Raw genomic sequence first — 17,818 nt, 5'->3', positions numbered from 1 at the left:
GTATTTTAAGAATCAAACACTCACCACCACTTAATAAAATAAATAAACACGACCACTTATCCAGAACAAGTGCAGATGGCAAAAGAAAAACCAAACAACATAAGCAATGTAGGTTGACTAAGGTCTCAGCTCTAAACTTGGGTGTTATTGGATGTATTAATAATCTGTTGTTTATTGGTAGAATAATTAACTCTGTATTTTTAAAGACCTCTTGCACTTGATGGTCAAGTGTCTGAAAAAGCTTAATTAATGAGCACTGTGTTCATAGATTGTTAGAGATTTTAGTGTTACACAGATATGTTACATTTTGATTAATTATGGTATTTTAGCTAAAAGCTGATATATGTGTGAAATGTAACGCCTCAAAAACAAACCGCAGCTTTGACAGGGATTCAAATTGCAACAGCTACTACTTTCTATGCCTGAAGGTGGAGACGTCAACATGTGTAAACTGCTCCTGATGTTGCTTTCCCGTCCTGTATGTGGTGCAGGTTGGCATGTGTACCACTGGTTAGTGACTGAGCTACTCCCCCTTGCCACATTATTTTTCCTACTATGGCCACGCCAAGAACCGCCCTTATATAGCAGCTCAATTGGTTGGGGTTAGGCATTGACTTTGAGTGGTTAAGGTTAGGATAGCCGATTGGTCAGGGGATAGGACCTGACAAATCGGGTTACATTACCTTGCGTAAGCATGGACGCCTGGCCAATAGTAGTGTATGAATGCTATTGAAGGGTGGGTCTTGGCATGGCTATAGTAGGAAAAACAAATTTGCCTCCCCCTTTGTGGAGAATCTGCAACCTGCCAAACATACTGTAAGTAAAGAAGTACAAGCTGATTATGAAGGCCAAACAACAGGAATGGGTGAAAAAAAAAAAAAAAAAAATCACAGGCCGCACAGGACATATAGCCCCTAAACGTCCAGCAAGTGGCCGCCTCACAATATGTCTTTGAAGATATTTCTAATTTCTTTTTCTTTTTTAAAGATGAACCATTATCCATGGGGATTTCTGTTATATTCTAAGCTATATGGGTATGAATTACTGCCCTTGCTGATATAGTAGCTTCATTTATTTAGTTTTTCATTGTCCCTTCAGATGCCTTCAACTCACCAGGATCTATGCACAGTATAAAAACGTCTCAGTCCTTTAGCACACACAAGAAGAGCAGCAACGAGTCTCCACCGCCGCCGCCGCCGCCTCCTGCTTTTCCCAAAGATGTTCCCAAAACGAGCAAAGACAAGGAAATATTCCTTTAATCCTAAACCTGACTGGAGTTTGGATGAGGCCTTGTCCATCATAAAGACTTTTACACATGGACTGATGGAGCTTTTAAAGACATTGGACATGACTTCATGACATCCACGTGTGTCCAGCATGAAGATATTTTATCACTAGAAACCAGCTGTTTGCGTTCAGATTAGTCTTGCATTGCCAGACCTATCTCCACAGCTGGAGTATGGTTTGGCTACACCGCTTATCTATTCTGGGATGGGGGGGAGAAAATGCTCTGGCTTGTTTGTATTTCTTTAAACCAATCACAATGGTCCTGGGTGGCGCTGAGCTCCAGATGCAGCAACAGTGTCCTCGCAAAATAGGTAGCAGAGATAGCGAAAGGGGAGAGCGCTGGATGTCATATTCCAGCAATGTACATCCGTTGAGCCAGACTACATTCAGATTAACTGAACATAAAAAAAAATTAAAGAAATACTGTTGGACATGCTTTAGAAAGATATGTACATTTGTGTTGGTGGTTCAAAAAATGTAAAAAGCTTTTTGCAACCTGGGAAAGATATTTTAAATTAAGATGTTGCGAAACCTTTCATTGCCAAAGTTCTTTTTTTTGTCATTTTTATTTTTAAATGAAAGTAGGTTGTCTTTAACTATTAGCACTCGTGTCTTAACTCCTAAGCTTTCTTTTTAATTTAATGAATGATAAATACGGTGTGAGGAAGCTGTAGAATTACCAACTTTTACATCTGTTTAAATATGAGGTGCCAAGCACAAACCTTTTATTTCAGAATGAATCAGAGAACCGTGGAATTTTTACTGTGGTCCTGCTCCTCAGTATGTCTTATAATTAAATCATAAATCAATAAGATATGTAGAATAATCTACAAGTTATTGTTTGTAAATACTATCAGCTGTTTTGTGCACTACCTGACTGGAGACAGTGAGAGTCTATGACTCCGTATCAGCAGGGTTGTTTCAGTTTACAACCAGGCAGCTGCTGAAAGCATTTATGAGAATGTAAGAGAAATATTTCCGAGTGACATTCCCTGTTAAATAATGCTCTAGCATAATTACACAATAAACATTATGTTGATGATGGACCGCTGTATCATTTTGGTTCCATTTAAAATGTTCTTCCAAATAGAATAAAATGTGCCTTTGACTGTGAGCAAGTATTAATTTAAAAACGGGCATAGTTCTTTGACCACTGCGATATAAAGTTATACTTTTTAGGTAAAGTAGTAACATAATGTTGCTTTAAAGCATGGATTTATTGGAGGTAATGTTATTTGTTAGTGTGACAAACTTTCAACGGTGTTCTTGTAGGATAACCGCTAGTGCTCGCTGACTCCAGGGAAATGAAGAAGCATTTGGTTGCAATGTTGGTATATCCAACATCCAGAAACACATGGTGAAATACAGAGCAAGAGGTATTAATTTCCAAATAGTTAGCATATATGATTTGTCTCATATGTTACTGTCAGAAAATATAGTAATCAGTAGCTTCAATTCAAAATACCTGCACAGACACTCAAAAACTCAGATTCAGATTTTGAATCAAGGTTTGATTTCCACCAGGGCTACCAATAATAAATGCAGGCATCCATGCTGTACCCATCCCCTAAAAAGCATGTTGGGTAGTGATTTCGTATGAACAGTTCTCCACTCTGAGTGACTAGCTGACGAGCTAGAGCAACAAAGAGGCTCTCTTTCAGACTGATTTTAATTTCTGCAGAGTCTGAACAGCAGTTGACCTTTTTCACAGCTGTTCGGTGTTTTGCAGACCGGATATGGCAAAAGTTTAATTTATCAACTAGTGTTGCTCTGGTTGGTTGTAGCGCTATCCTATTGCGTGCAGAGGGAATTTGAAAGACAACCGTTTATCCGCCCCTCGGATTGAGACCTGCCAATGGTGAGTTCCCAGACCCAACATCTTGATGTGGGTCTGGCTTGTCAGGCTAATCAAGACTGACGGAAGCTGTTGAGAAGTCTTTCAAGTGAATCACAAAACTCTCAAAACCTGTTTTGGAAGTTTTTAATCCAATGTAATATTGTGCAACAAAAACAAAACCCACCAAACGTCAAATACAATGTTTCTTTATTATATGTATTCCTCAACAGAGGTTTTGAAAACCACTTGGTGACCACAAACTGCTGGTGAATGAATAATCTCACGTCCTGGAAAACATTGCTGTTGAATCAGCGAGGGCACATCCAGACAACTGAGTTGCTCTCATTTCACCTCTGACAAAATGCATTATTACCTTTGACCTCGACTTCTACACAGCAGTGTTGAATTTTGTAAATGTGCATCATAAATGAATGATGTGCAGAAATATATCCATACTAGTTTACAGAGTGAAGTGACTGCCGGACTCTGGTGTTGAAAGATGAAACCCTCAGGTCAGAAATGGACTTTCAAAACAAAAGCAGGATGAATATTCGATATATTGATACCTTGGTTTCTTTTCTTTCTTTCTTTTAACCCTTTGAGTATACATTAACATATACAGACATGAACCAACAACTTCTGTCAGCCCATGAATTAAAAAATATTGTGCAAATGCTTCGAACAAACTAATCCAGGTACATTGGTTAACACAACCTGTCACTCGCTCAACTCGTACATTAAACTGCAGCACACCATCATTTAGAGTTCAGTACTCATAGCAACTTTTACACTTGACACATTCTACTTTACCTCCCAACATGGACAAGATAAGGCCGAAAACCAACTCTTAAGACAACATGAATAACTACTGAGGGGAATAAAACTGCGATGCCAACATTTTAACTGCCGCACCACCAATAACGTATACACAGTCTGTACTATAGATTATACACTGGTTTTATATAAAGGGTAAAATCAAAATTATAGCATGCAAAACAAAATATACCAAACGAAGGATGAGAAAACAACAAATGCTTCAGTTTTTTTTTAAGTATCTAATAGCTTTGGCTCAGTCAACAACCATAACACCACAGTTTAAAGAAACTCTTCTGCCATCACTGCAGTACATTACATTGTGACACTGGGGTACTTCATAATGTAATGGAGGAATAAAGACCACTATACTGGCTTATAATGTAGTGTGTGTATTTGTGTGCTTTTGAGAAAAGCTTTTCAAGAATACTGGGACCTTTTTAAGGCCCTGTCACACCAGAAAGCAGCACAGGTAAATATTTGGTCCTAGAGGCTTGGTGACTACTTGCAGGGCTAGCTGGAAACTACTGCCGCTGTAGTAGTAGTAAGCAATTTATCCTTAAGCTTGTTTTTATTGTATCTATATTGGGCCATTAAATCCCCCCTGGCATTGTGTTCTTAGGATAGTACACCACTTCATTTGATAAAAAACTATTGAGGATAATAAGCATTTGATTCAAAATTCGTATTTATACCACTGACTCCTGTCTCATAACTGTAGGGTTTCCATTATTAATCTGCGGGTTATCCAATTCTCTATTAATCCAATTGTTGGTCTTGTTTTAAAAAAAAAAAAGATATCAAATGCCAGTTATAATTTCTTGCTTGTTTATTTATTTTAAGGGACAATGCACATTAACATGAGCACCTGAGTCCAAAGTGTAAATGTGTCAGATTTAGCCATAAAGGCTAATTTTCAACTGCGGTTCCTGGCTGACGTCTTGTTTTTTCTGATCAACAGTTCAAAACCCAAAGATACTCAGTTTATTTTCATGTATGAGACAGAAAAGCTTCACATTCTCATAATTGAGAAGCTGAAACCTACACACATTTGGCCTAAAAAATGGGTAAAACAATTATTTGATTATCAAAATAAATGCTGGTTAATTTTCTGTTGATCGACTACGATTAATAGCTGCTGCTCAATGTAACAGTCTGCAAACCCTACCTCGCTCCACTCCATCAGAGGAGGTTAACTGTAAGTGGATTGGATGGAGCAAGTTAAGTCATGATGGCTCACCAAAGTATAGTGTAAAAAAAAAAAAAAAAATAGCATGGATTTACCTCGCCCCTGTGAACAAATCCACTAATCGCAGTGATTCCATTGAACTGAATTGATGTTTTGCTGTTTTAAACACCGGTGTGACTGGGCCTTTAAAGCTGTTGTGAGCCTCAGCTTAGTGTTGTGGGAGTATTTAGTATTCAACAGCTTGTGTAGCTTCCAGATTTGGCTTTTTGTTCCCTTTAGAGGTGGTACAGACCGATAATAGAAGAAGGTGTTGGGGCTGCTGTGCAGGTGTTAATACTTGGTGTGTTTGTCAGTTTCAATGCCTCAACCTTGTGTGTCCAATCCTGGCGCCCCACTGAGCCAGCCATTCAGAAAGCAAAGATCTCCTCTGCTCTTCCCCTCGCACCAAGTGCAAATAAACATCCATACTGAAAATGTCCATTGACTGAGACACAATGTAGAAAAAGAAAAACTCAAGTAAAACATTAAGTGAAATGTAAAAATGCCGTACTAGACGTCCTTTCAGTTTGATTTGTTTTCCTCTTCAGCATTCTCAGCTGGGGGCGTTTCCTGAGGCGGGAAGTGGGGTGAGTCTTCTTCTGTGGTTTGTGGCTCCGGTTTAGTCATGTGATCCTCTGTCCGCGGCGCTGCAGTTTGTGTACAGTTGATTGGCGATAGCACTATGGGAGGCTGCAGGGGACAAAAACAGTGTCTATATAAGATGGCTGAATTGTGTGGAGCAGAAAACTAAATGTAATGCTAGACAGAATAGCCATAGATAGGACAAACAAAACCAAAGAATATACAGTCATTCCTCTGTCCACATGTAGATTTGAGGCTAAATGGACTGTTTTTGTTTATCACATCCATATTAAAACTCAATTCAAGGTGCATTGATGTTGTCAGAGGTATTCCTGTAGGCACAGATACAAAGTCCCAAATATGCATAAAGAAAAAGGGGAAGCGTATCAAAGAAAATCCCACATGGGTGAGTCCACTAAACCACACAGATAAGACATGCTAACTATTTAAGAAATAAAACTAGGTAATCTAAATCACTATGAGCACCACCAATAATAGCTTCAGTAGTTGTTAACCACTTGTCTATCACAGATGTGTGTACGCAGATAAATGAAAATAACATCTATTCTTAAGGGAAAAACCACAAAAAAAGGACCTTAAGTAACATCAATATGTTTTAATGGTAGAGTGTAAAGTAGCAAGCCCAGATGGAATACCTGCAGTGACATGCACAGACAGCTGAGCCCTCAGCAGCACACTAGAGCACACCCACAGTATAATAAAGGGCAAGGAGCAGCAATGGGAGGAAGGGAGGGAGGGAAGGGTGGACAGTAAAACAGAAAGAGGCAGTTGGAACGGATGGAATTATTTAAAGGGGTTACTCAACTTAAAATTCTACTTTACTCGCATGTTATTTTACACTAGGTCTTTTTTCTTTTGTTGATTGTTTTTTTTTTTTTATTCTTCGGCAGTAGACGGTCATATCAAACTGGTATTCACCACAAATCCACTTCCAGTCCAGAACTGAGGCAACTCCCTGCGCCACAGTGCTACAGTGAGACTGGTGAGCAGAGTGCAAGGCACCAGGTAGAGCAAGGCCGGCTGACCCATCTGCATGAAGGCCAGGGCCACGAAGGTGATCAGCAGGCCGATGCCGTAAGCTGACAGGAGAGAGAGAGGGGGAGCACACACAAGGTCAACTTTTTTTAAGGTCCAGCTAACACTTAAGGCTGTTTTCTGCTTCTGCGTCAACTCCACGCCGAAGCTGTGCCATCGCTCCTACGGAGTCGTGACCCTTTCGGAGTTCTGCGTCGGGGTTGAACGCGTTTCTTTGCATCGCGGTGCATTTCACCGCCAGAACGCTAGGGGGTGTGTGGTTTCCAGACGGTCAATCGCGAAACTCTTTGTTTACGTGTGCGTTGGTGAGTGCCTCAAGCCGGTGTGTGTGTGTGTGTGTGTGAGTGTGTGTGTGTGAAGTGTGTGATAGAGGGAGAACGTGAGAGAGTGACGGCAATTAGCTTCAGAGCGAGTTGTGACTCTAGAGGCATAATGAGAGAAAAGAAGTGTCTCCCCTGTGTTTTCTGACCACGGTGAAATCTGTAGCAGGAAAAGTTAACCCTCTCCTTGATTTCATGTTGTTTATGAAAAAGGAGAACCATGAAATGAGTAGGGGGAAATGCAACGCTGCCAAGCGGCGTGCGTCGCCGCGACGTGTAGAGGTGCACGTCTGGCTACGGCGTAGGGTCCGGCGTCGGTTTGTGTCTCCATGTAGCAACGGCGTAGATTTTACGCAGAAGTATAAAACAGCCTTTAAGATAATGCAGGGTTTGACTCTAAAGACCCATTCAGACTAGATTTATGTCTCTAGGGGTGGTGGGGTGATTAACATTAGCTGCCTTGGTCAGTGAATTTAATCCTGTTTAGAGCGTGTGTATGTGGGTAATTAGTAATAATACATGAAGTGATAATTACAGCTGCGATTACTTATTTTTTCCCTTTTTCTAATTTAAATCTCGACCGGAGCCCCATCCTTATATTTTAAAGTGGATCTCTTGAGGGGTTTTTTTTCTGTAGGAAGAGCTGGTTGTCCTACTTTCTTTTTCTTATTTATCACCTCACTGTGAAATTTGACTTTTATGGGAAAATGGAGGACATCAAAAAATGTGTTTGCTAACCTGATGGACAGAAACATTTTACCACCAACATATAGGCCTATTTGGGAAACAATATTCCAACAAAAAAAAGGTAAAAACCTTTAGGAGAGCTCATTAAATGGGCTGGTAGGGTAGGAACTGGTTTTCTCTATTGGCTAGTCCGGCAGAATACAATCCTGTAATTTCACAGTGTGAATTAAAATGTCGTCCAGAACGACTGTAATGTTAGTCCCGTACGAATGGGGCTTATCATAACACTCCAGCAACATTTCACCAATTACAACCCTCACAAGCCCCCTCCCCACGTACGTACCGATCGTACAGGCCACAAAGTAGATCCTGGAGGATTGTGTTAAAATGTCAAACCTGTGACAGTACGCCACCAGCAGACCTGACAGAAAAACAACAAAAAGTATCAATCAACATCATACTCGGGTGTCAGACAAAATTGTATTTTTTGAGTGACAAAAGTGTTTCCCTGCACTTTATAATACCAGGTCTTAACACTGGATATTCCCTAAAACCCCAGATAAGATAAATTAAATGTTTTACAAAGAAGTGGAAAAAAATACTTTATTTTTTAGTCATCAAGTTGTGAGAACTAAACCTTGTAACTGTATAGCATTACAAATGCAGCCATAAAAAGTGTGGGTGTTGAGTAGTTTTGTGTTTACATAGCTGGGTGACTGTGGTCATTGTTGGTTAAATCATTTTCTGGTTGTGACCACAAAAAACCCACATGATGAGCTTTAATCAGGTTAAGCTCCTTGTGGTAGGATGACCAGTGGTGGAAGAAGTATTCAGATCCTTTACTTAAAGCTTTAGTGCGTAACTTTTTGATATAAATGAACGTCCGTTACATTCAAGCCATTGCCAAATGAGTTGCTATAAAGCTAATTAAGACTATCAGCTCCACACAACACTCTGTATTTCTCAGTATGGCTGAGTTCAGGAGATTTTGGCGTCCGGAGACTTTCCCGCGCAGAAGCTCGAGTGAAGATAATTACCTCTTCTGAAGAGTCCATCATGTTTTTTTAATCCTCCTGTCCTCCTTGGCTACTAGCAACTGTGTGGAGGAGGGGTGGGGGCGCGTGCGCGATCATGGAAGGCTTGTATTATGTGGACACGCCGACAGTTTTGTTATTACTTAGAATTCCTCATGAGGGCGACAGAAACTACGACTATAGCTTTAAGTTAAACTATTATATATAATATATTATATTCCACATTGTAAAAATACTCTGTTATAAGTAAAAGTCCTGCACTGAAAATGTTACTTAAGTAAAAGTATGTAAGCATCGTCAGGGAAATGTACTTAAAGTATTAAAAGAAAAAGTGCTTAAAGAATTTTAGAAGCCGTAAACGATGAAAACAGTTTCTGTCAATCAACTAAGTGTTTAATCGGCTAATCATTTCAGCTGTACTTGTAGGCCTATATGTTTAATTTACAATAAAACATTGTATGTGTTGAGTGCAAAAATCTTAATTTGTAAAGAAACTAATTACTAAAGCTGTCAGATTAATGTAGTGGAGTAAAAAGTACATTTCTGAAATGTAGCAGAGTAGAAGTAGAAAGTGGCATGAAAAGAAAAGACTCAAGTAAAGTACAAGTACCTCAAATTTGTACTTATGTACAGTACTGGAGTAAAAGTACCTAGTTACATTCCACCACTGAGGATGACAGTACATTACCTGGCACTAAGATATCACCAAAGCCCAGGAGAGAGAAGGGCCGGTCACAAAGAGCCAGAGGAGAGGAGTTTAACCTTGGCACTTTGAGCACCATTGGAAGCTGGAGGAAACACAAAAACTAGTGTTACCATCTACTACTTGACCCATGAGCTAAGAGGGGCATTTGGAGTTGGAAGAGCAAACCGCACTCACCCAAAGGTAGTTGCGGAATTTGAAAACAAGCTCACCTTTTCATGCATGGAGGAGTCAGAGGGACCAGCCGCTACCTCCACCATTATACTTTCCCCACTCTGTGGAGAAAAGGCCATGGGTAATCTAAGTATGACACACAGTAAACGAGGCCATAGACATTTGGATAGCTTTGAGTGAAAACGGTCTTAACATACCTTTGTAAAGAAGGGTGTAATAAATACGAAGAAAACATCATAGACAAAAAGGACCGACAGTAATAAGGTGCAAGCCTGCAGAGCCAAGACAGAAAAATACATCAGGTGAGTTTACAACTAACATAATCCAACCATTTATTATTCAAAACACAATTTAAAAACTAACACTTTCCACATTGTTATAGTTTATATTAAGGAGTGCTGACCCACCTTAAATGTGGGGAGTCTGACTGTTTTGAGCATATAGAGACAGAAGGCGATCCCCAGGGCATCCTGTAACACCCACGCCCACCTGGAACATGCATAACAAGACTGAGTCAGCCAACACCATCATCATCATCATATAATGTACCTACATTATGCATGTTATTATGTGATGCATGTTATCACGTACACACAGACAGAAAAATGCTACCATTATGTCACCCGACACACAACAAGCAATAGTCACCCACAATGGAGTACATGTGCTCTTAAACCAAAATACTTGGGAAATCAGCTGGAAATAAATCTTACCTACTGTTGCAAATATCATCGTTTTTACATATAAATCAAATTAAATGTAGTGCATGTGCAGCCCAAATGATAACACTGTTTCTCTATGGTTTGTGTTTCGTAAATGATAAAGGACTATCACACACTTTAGAATGATTCTCCCGCTGTCAGCACATGTGATGTCAACTCATTGATCAGATCAATTTTTTGTTCCTTTGTATTATAAGCGAGACGCTATTGCTCAGACAAAGCAGGAGGACCTGAATGAAACCGTTTCATAAAGCCAACTCAGAGCTGATGAGATCAAAACTACACAGGCACCACAGTAACATGTAAACAACCTGTCCCGAAAAAAAAGATCTTTTGTTGAATGACGTTTGACTGAATTTGACACTTTTTCTCTTTGCACTTACTGGTCTTCATTGCGAAACACCATCCAGGTGAGGCTGACACCAATGCAGAGGGCCGACAGCAGCAACATGCGGATCTGCGGACGTTTGTGCAGGTATGGCAAGTTGTTCTCTGGGACCCTGTGGTCATAAGACGGTCCACAAATCAATAAATAGAACCACAATTGAGACATATCAACAGTGTACAGGGTTTTTTTTCAGGCTAACCATTCACTTGCAATATTTATATGGTTAAAATATACCTTGAGACCCTATCGCTGTCTTTAGGTTTAACCACATCATATGAAGATGTATAATAAGTAATGTGAATAAGTAAATGTATAGACAAAGCTTATAAAACGTATGCGATTGTATGGAGACTCTTTGGGCAGCTAGCATTATGAAAACATACTGACATGACCAGCCTCACCTCCACTTGCAGAAAGGGAGTCTCCTGACAAACGGCCAGAGACAGCTGTAGAGGCCGACAGAGGAGGCCACACAGAAGATGGCTATGACCCAAATGGCTAAACAGTGAGGAAACAGGGGAGGCAGGCAGGAGATTAGGGCATATTATTATACGATATCCACTCATATTCTACTGAGGAAATACACTTTTTTTGGGGTGTTTTGCTCTTTGAAAAAGTTAGTCCTTAAATATTTGAATAGTGGTTTCCCTGCTGTGTGTCCAGTATTAAATGTGCTGGGTGATCAAAGATGCTAAGCAGTCTATCAGCAGCTGCCAGTTTAATCGATTTATTTATAGCCTGGAGGAATCTTGAGCTTTAGCTAATTGGAGGAACTATTAACTCACTTTGTTATCCAAGATTTGCTCAAATGGGCTTTTAAAGCTTTAGTGCACAACTATTTTATATTAATGAACGTAACATTCAAGCAATTGCCAAATGAGTTGATACAAAGCTAATTAAGCCTATCAGTTCCACAAAACGCTTTCTGTATTTCTCAGTATGGCTATGTTTACATAATGGTGTAGTCCGGCGACATTCACGCGCAGAAGCTCAAGCGATGAGTTTTACAACACCGCTGAGAAAGGACAACAGCAGCGTTCAGCTTTGGAGACGAAGAGGACAACAATTACAAGATAATTCCCTTTTCTGAAGAGTCCATCATGTTTGTTTTTTTAATCCTCCGTGTCTTCCTTGATTTGGATAAACGCTACTAGGAGGGGTGGGGGTGGTGCGCGATCACCGAAGGCTTGTGTCACTTGGATGCGCCGACAGTGTTGTTGTCATTACTTAGAATCCCTAATGGGGGCTACAGAAACTACGATACTATAGCTTTAACCAGAAATAGTCTGATTATACATCCTGCTTCTTAGCTGCTGAAAACCATATTTATATACATATATGGGCAGTGATGACACGCTAATTTTCAAAATCCCTACAACTAAGTAAACTATGATTTGAAGGAGGCATTGTAGTTACAAAATAAAGTGCAATTATGCAACTGCTTTCCTTCTTACTCTAAATTTATTTTAGTATCAGGGGACGACACATAAGGAGGAATTTGACAGTGGTTCCAAAGCAAACAATTTATCTAGTTTAAAATTAGAAGAAAAGACAAATTTACAGCAGCCTACTTAGTGGTGCGCTTATATAATTGGGTGTCAGATGCTACACTGATGTCTCAATCAAAGGAAGCCTGCGAGATGCGGTTGAAAGCTCAGAAAAAGCTAGCTAGTGGTCACTGAGTTGAGATTATTTGTCAAACAAGGAAAACATTGTCGACCACATTCTTTCATTTTCTTCTTTTTTAACAAAATGTGAACGAGTATCTTTGATCAGCATATTGACAGTTATATTACGTGTGCTCAGATCATTGAAGTGTAAGTGTATTTGTCGGCATCGTACCCAGACTATCATAGAAGAAGTAGAGTAGCACCAGCATGCTGCAGCACATGACCACGAACACACAGGTCATGATGGGGGTGACGTCTACGGTCTCCTCGTCCTGCTTCTCCGCACCGTCGTCCCGCTTGTGCTTCATGTAGCGTCTGCGAGAGGAGGAACGGAATTCAGAGATGCATGCTGACCTGAGGAGGCTTGTTTGCTCATAACTCAAGAGACTATTGATGTGTACTTATGCACACTCATCTGCTTGTGCCAGCTTATTAAAGGTCCTATGACATGCTGCTATTTAGATGCTTTTATATAGGCCTTAGTGGTCCCCTAATACTGTATCTGAAGTCTCTTTCCCGAAATTCAGCCTTGGTGCAGAATTACAGCCACTAGAGCCAGTCCCACAATGATCTTTCCTTAGGACATGCCATTTCTGTGTCTGTAGTTTTAAATGCTATTGAGGAGGAGAGAGAGGGGGGGGCAAGGTGGAGGGTGGGGGTGTGGCCTTGACCAGCTTGCGGCCACAGTTGTAGCTCTATTTCCTCGTGGGCGGGCCAAATTCTCTGGGCGGCTGTGGGCAAAGCAGAGAAAGGGGAGGTAACCTTTCCCCTTATAACGACATAAAGGGAAGATTCCAGATTGGCCCATCTGAGCTTTCAAAGGCGGAGCAGGATACCCAGAGCTTGGTTTACACCTATCGCCATTTCTAGCCACTGGGGGACCATAGGCAGGCTAGGGGAACTCATATTAATGTTAAATAAACCTCATAAAGTGAAATTGTCATGCCATGGGACCTTTAAGCAACATAGGCTAGGGCAATGCAGTTAGTCAGCCTCTTGGGTTTTGTCTTTCACTTGTTTTATTAAACAGTATTCACTGATGGTTGTTGACTTGCCAAAGCAGCCAGGATGATCATCCCACCAGCCACAGTCAATATTTACCATAATTTAGCTGGCTGGCTGGGACTCACTTCCTTCCAGAGTTTAAAACACACACTCATATTACAAAATGTTTTTTGCCAGCGGTCCTGTGCGTCAGAGACCCCCTATGACTGTGCCCTCAGTCACCTTGGCAAGTCCGTCAGGAAGGACTGATTCGGATTGGCTCAAGCCGATGAGTCATTCCTATGGCCTTAAATAAACAACACTTTAGCCATTTAGTGGAGTTGCAGCAATACAATGCAGACTGCTTGGTATGAGACAAATACACATACATCACTGAGAGAAAAGACTGAGCAATCTTTCGCTTGTAGTTCTTTGCCAAGAAAATTCACTGATTTCGCCTTAAGATGACTCCCCAAAAAAATTACTTTGATTTAAATTTAGCAGTCGGGACTAAACGCACGGTAAGCACAGCCATGAGGAAACTTTGTGTCCTGTAATAATGTAATGTAGTGGAAAGTACAAAGTCAGGTAAACTGTAGATCACAACCAGCATCATCATTGACAATCAACTACCATGTTTGTCCCTTAAAAGACTTGAACTACTGTAAAAAAATTAATTTAACCCTGAAAGGGGGTATCCTCTATTCTGAAAGTAAAAAGCTTTAATTAATTTTTCCTCCAGTACATCGCTGTCTGTGTTATTTATCTATATATTGTAACACTCAAACCCATATTAGCATTCAAAATCATGGAGTGATGACCCACATTAAATGGCAGTTTCCTCTATCGTGTCTACTTACTTCTTGCTGTCTCTGCTGCCAGCCCAGTAACCTCCAATGGCAACAGTTCCTACTGCCATCAAAAAGATGATCACCATGTTGTAGTCCAACACTGGCTCATTGGGTGCGTACATGGCGACCAGTCTTCCTTTACCAAAGGTCTGCAGCAGTTGGAAACAACATTACGTTAAGGCTGACGAATTAGTTAAATCGGGACATACTTCTCCCCTGTAGATTCTCATCAAACATGCATTATTTTACATTTGGCAAAAATGTATTTTGTAGTTTTAATTCTCTACTACACCATAATCCAAAGTGAAATACTGTATATACATATCTATCTCTGCTGTAAGGCTGTAAAATCGGTATAACCCCATAGGTAGCTGGAGGTTTGTTTGTCTACTGTTTTGATGGCTAGTAGTAGATGGCCTCTCACCTTGCCTATGTCCAACATATCAGAGTAGCTGAGCAGTGCTACAGGAATGTCAATCTCCTCATACTGAGTCTTGTTTCCTGCTGGTGGTGTCTGTAATTTAAAAACAAAATAAAAGAAACATACATTTCTGTTTTCTGAAGTGCCAAAAATCAACTTAATCTTTATGCAGAATGAATACAAGCAACAGCCTTAACAAATAGTTATAAGCAGGGTTACCAGTCTGTCCTTGCTGACGATGAGAAGGCCCTTGGCGCCGTTAATCTGGGCCAGTCGGACCTTTTCATAGAAAGTGCAGTTGCCTCTCATCACCATGGGGATGCGATTTGGGAAGCCTCCCTCCGGGACGTCGGAGGGCGAGCACAGGACCGATGTTGTCAGGTCATAGATCTGAAGACGTGACTTCAAGACAAAAAGTTTGCAATGTTGACTAGAGCTGGAGGACATTCTGTTGTGGTTCAACACTTTCTTAAAATAAAGAAAAAATAGCACAGCATTTATTTGATCTTTATATATTAATAGGCTGGATTTAGGCTCTTTAAAAATGCTTCTTAAATCAGTGAAAATGAGCTGGATCATATCTTTTGCTAAGAGACTGGAGTCAATAGAGCTGCAGTCTGATCCTAATAATGGATGTATGAAACTATCTCTGCATTTTAAAAAAAAAGCACCTTTAGCACCTTGTGCTAAACAAGACAGTTTTAGTTTTTCTTCTTCTAATGATACAATAACATCCAAAAATGAAATCCTTCATGCATTTATTTCCTCCACAGCGGATTACTGCAACTCATTATATTCTGATATCAGTCTGAACATTTGCAGGTTCATAAAGTAGCTGCCAGAGTCCAACAGGCACTGTAGAGTGGAGGAGATCAGATTTCAGCATCCTGTACGAGGCTTCCTGAAATATTTTATTGATCACCTACATACATACTGGAGATTATCCACACTGTTCTATGTGTCTGTGAAGCACTTTGTAAATCATTTCTTGTGTGTGTCATTATTATCATTGCTTACACCTCTTGTTCCTCACTTGTGTGACTTACTGCTTTATTGAGGTCCTGAGGTAGACGTGCCCATTGTGAGTTAAAGAATATGCAGTAATCCTTTCCATTGCTCTTGCCCTTGTCACTGAAATGAGCCATGCCGTACTCTCCCACCACCTGTCAACATGACAACAAGGTCTGTATCACTCCACATGTCCATGAAATGTTTGTAACTTTGATTTTTGGATTATAGACTTGAACATTATTTCCAGCCACAGATGATCTGTTGTTGCTGTTTCACCAGAAATCCTGTAACAAGGTAAAAGTCAAAAGTATTGCTGAATGTATAATGTGTATTTCTAAACACTCCTGTCAACAGTAAAGCTGTGGAGTGCTGCTCTGCAAACACATGTGCAATAGAGTAGCCTTTTGTAAACAACGGAGCCTGCTTATGGTCAAACTAATGATACTTTCAAGTTGAGGGATTCTGTTGTTATCTCCATTTAATAAATGTTTTTAAATTAGCCATAATATTTACACTAAGAGGCGACAGGTCACGTAAGTCATGTAGGGACCGCACCTGCTGGCAGCAGAACAAGTGTGGTTTTACTGGTAGTGAGTAACTTACTAAAATGAATATAATTTAACAACAATGTGCATGCACAAAGCATTTGGCAATGAAAGCAATGGCACAAAGGGTGATTGACAGGGGCGGAGCTAGATGTTGTAAACATTCGGGGTTCAGCCAAAACTTAGGGGGGCCGGGGACGTTACCAGTAACGTTAGAACAGCAATTTAAGGAGAATGTGGCCAGTCGAATTATCACCAGTGTTAAACTATGTGGGAAATGTACAATGGCTCATTATGAAAGTGTAAATATGCATCTGTACAAAATTGTTGTTGTCCCACCATGTATTGAACATTTTTCCCACCTAAAACTACACTGTGTATTAGTATATACACTGTAGAATGAGGTGCTGTTGAATTGTAGAATTGAGTCTATCCTAACTGATATAAATGGGGTGGACAAAATACTATGAACACTCAGCATCACAAACTACAGCATCCAAAGTTACAATAAAGTTGAATCAACACAAACAGTTAAAGACTAAAGGAACATTTAATAGAGAATTGTTGCAGTGTTGTATTAGACTGCATTAGTTTTAGCCAGGTGTATCTAAACTAAAGATAACGGCCGATGGTCTGGTACTTGTCAAACCTTGACCTGAGTGCCTGATTTAGAAAACCTTATTTTATATATGGCCTATATTTGTAATGACAAAGAATATATGTCTAATGTTATACAGACCAGAGAATAACAACGTTACTTTAACTCAGCGGGTAAAAGTACAGTTTGTTATAATATTTTAGGCAGGGACATTATAATCAGCCGAGAAATATTTTAACCTGAGGTCACAAGTTTCAGACGCGTTACCATAAATTTGTAACTGACGTTATAGTATTATAGTGAGTTATTATAGCTAACATTTCCCGATCCAATGTCTGCTAATCGCTACTAAAATGCAGTCTATCATAAAACATTGTAGTGGTTTCGATGATGCGGTGAATCAGCAATAATCTTCGTTTTTTTTGTTACATCAAAATGTGAGTTATGTGCGGGTTTCTAGGGCCCAAAGTGATCTCCGTAAGCTAACAGTCATAGCATTCAAGCTAATAATCCCGGAACACGGCTGGAAAAAACGATCTGTTTTTGTTAGCCACATGCCACAATGCGTAATCAACGCACAGATAAATAGCTTTTGGAGAAATAGCCTCGGTCTCTCTCACCTTCTGGATGAGAAAAGCGGTCCAAATCAGTGTTTCAGGGACCCTCATGATGCCTAGCTTGTTGTTGTTTCCCCCATCAACCAACCAACCAACCAACCAAGAGTTCGGCTCTCTGGCCCCTCACCCGATCCTCCACCAGCTGTTCTAACAAGTCACGCCCGTTTTGCTGTGCAGGGTTTTCAATTGGCTGTCACCGTCACGACAGCGAGCGAACATGTCCCTGATTGGTTTAAATATAAGCCATAAGTATAATCATAATAATAATCGGTGAAAACGTTACAAGAAGT

The 17,818-nt window shown here is 40.2% G+C and overlaps 2 protein-coding genes across 2 annotated transcripts in view; one reads left to right on the top strand and one right to left on the bottom strand.

The window, feature by feature from the left end:
• arhgef18a (rho/rac guanine nucleotide exchange factor (GEF) 18a) overlaps positions 1-10,079 on the top strand; it is a 28,677-nt gene extending 18,598 nt beyond the window's left edge. Inside the window, 1 exon segment of the mRNA XM_078264193.1 lies at positions 1,099-10,079. Coding sequence (XP_078120319.1) covers positions 1,099-1,259 — 161 coding nt within the window. The 3' untranslated portion in view covers positions 1,260-10,079.
• Positions 3,253-17,663, bottom strand: sppl2 (signal peptide peptidase-like 2). The gene is made up of 15 exons (XM_078264194.1): positions 17,532-17,663; positions 15,804-15,920; positions 14,977-15,159; positions 14,761-14,850; positions 14,346-14,485; positions 12,674-12,816; positions 11,233-11,329; positions 10,827-10,943; positions 10,129-10,210; positions 9,919-9,993; positions 9,760-9,822; positions 9,533-9,632; positions 8,154-8,231; positions 6,687-6,847; positions 3,253-5,855 (listed from the first exon to the last, which is right to left on the bottom strand). Exons 1-15 carry the CDS (start codon positions 17,577-17,579, stop codon positions 5,688-5,690), a joined length of 1,662 nt encoding a protein of 553 aa, XP_078120320.1. The 5' UTR covers positions 17,580-17,663; the 3' UTR covers positions 3,253-5,687.
• Positions 17,664-17,818: the final 155 nt, after the last annotated feature.

This window comes from Sander vitreus, chromosome 12 (genome assembly GCF_031162955.1).
Source record: "Sander vitreus isolate 19-12246 chromosome 12, sanVit1, whole genome shotgun sequence".
Lineage (NCBI taxonomy): Eukaryota > Metazoa > Chordata > Actinopteri > Perciformes > Percidae > Sander > Sander vitreus.
The sequence above is the reverse complement of the archived record's forward strand: the minus strand, read 5'-3'. Positions and strand labels throughout refer to the sequence as shown.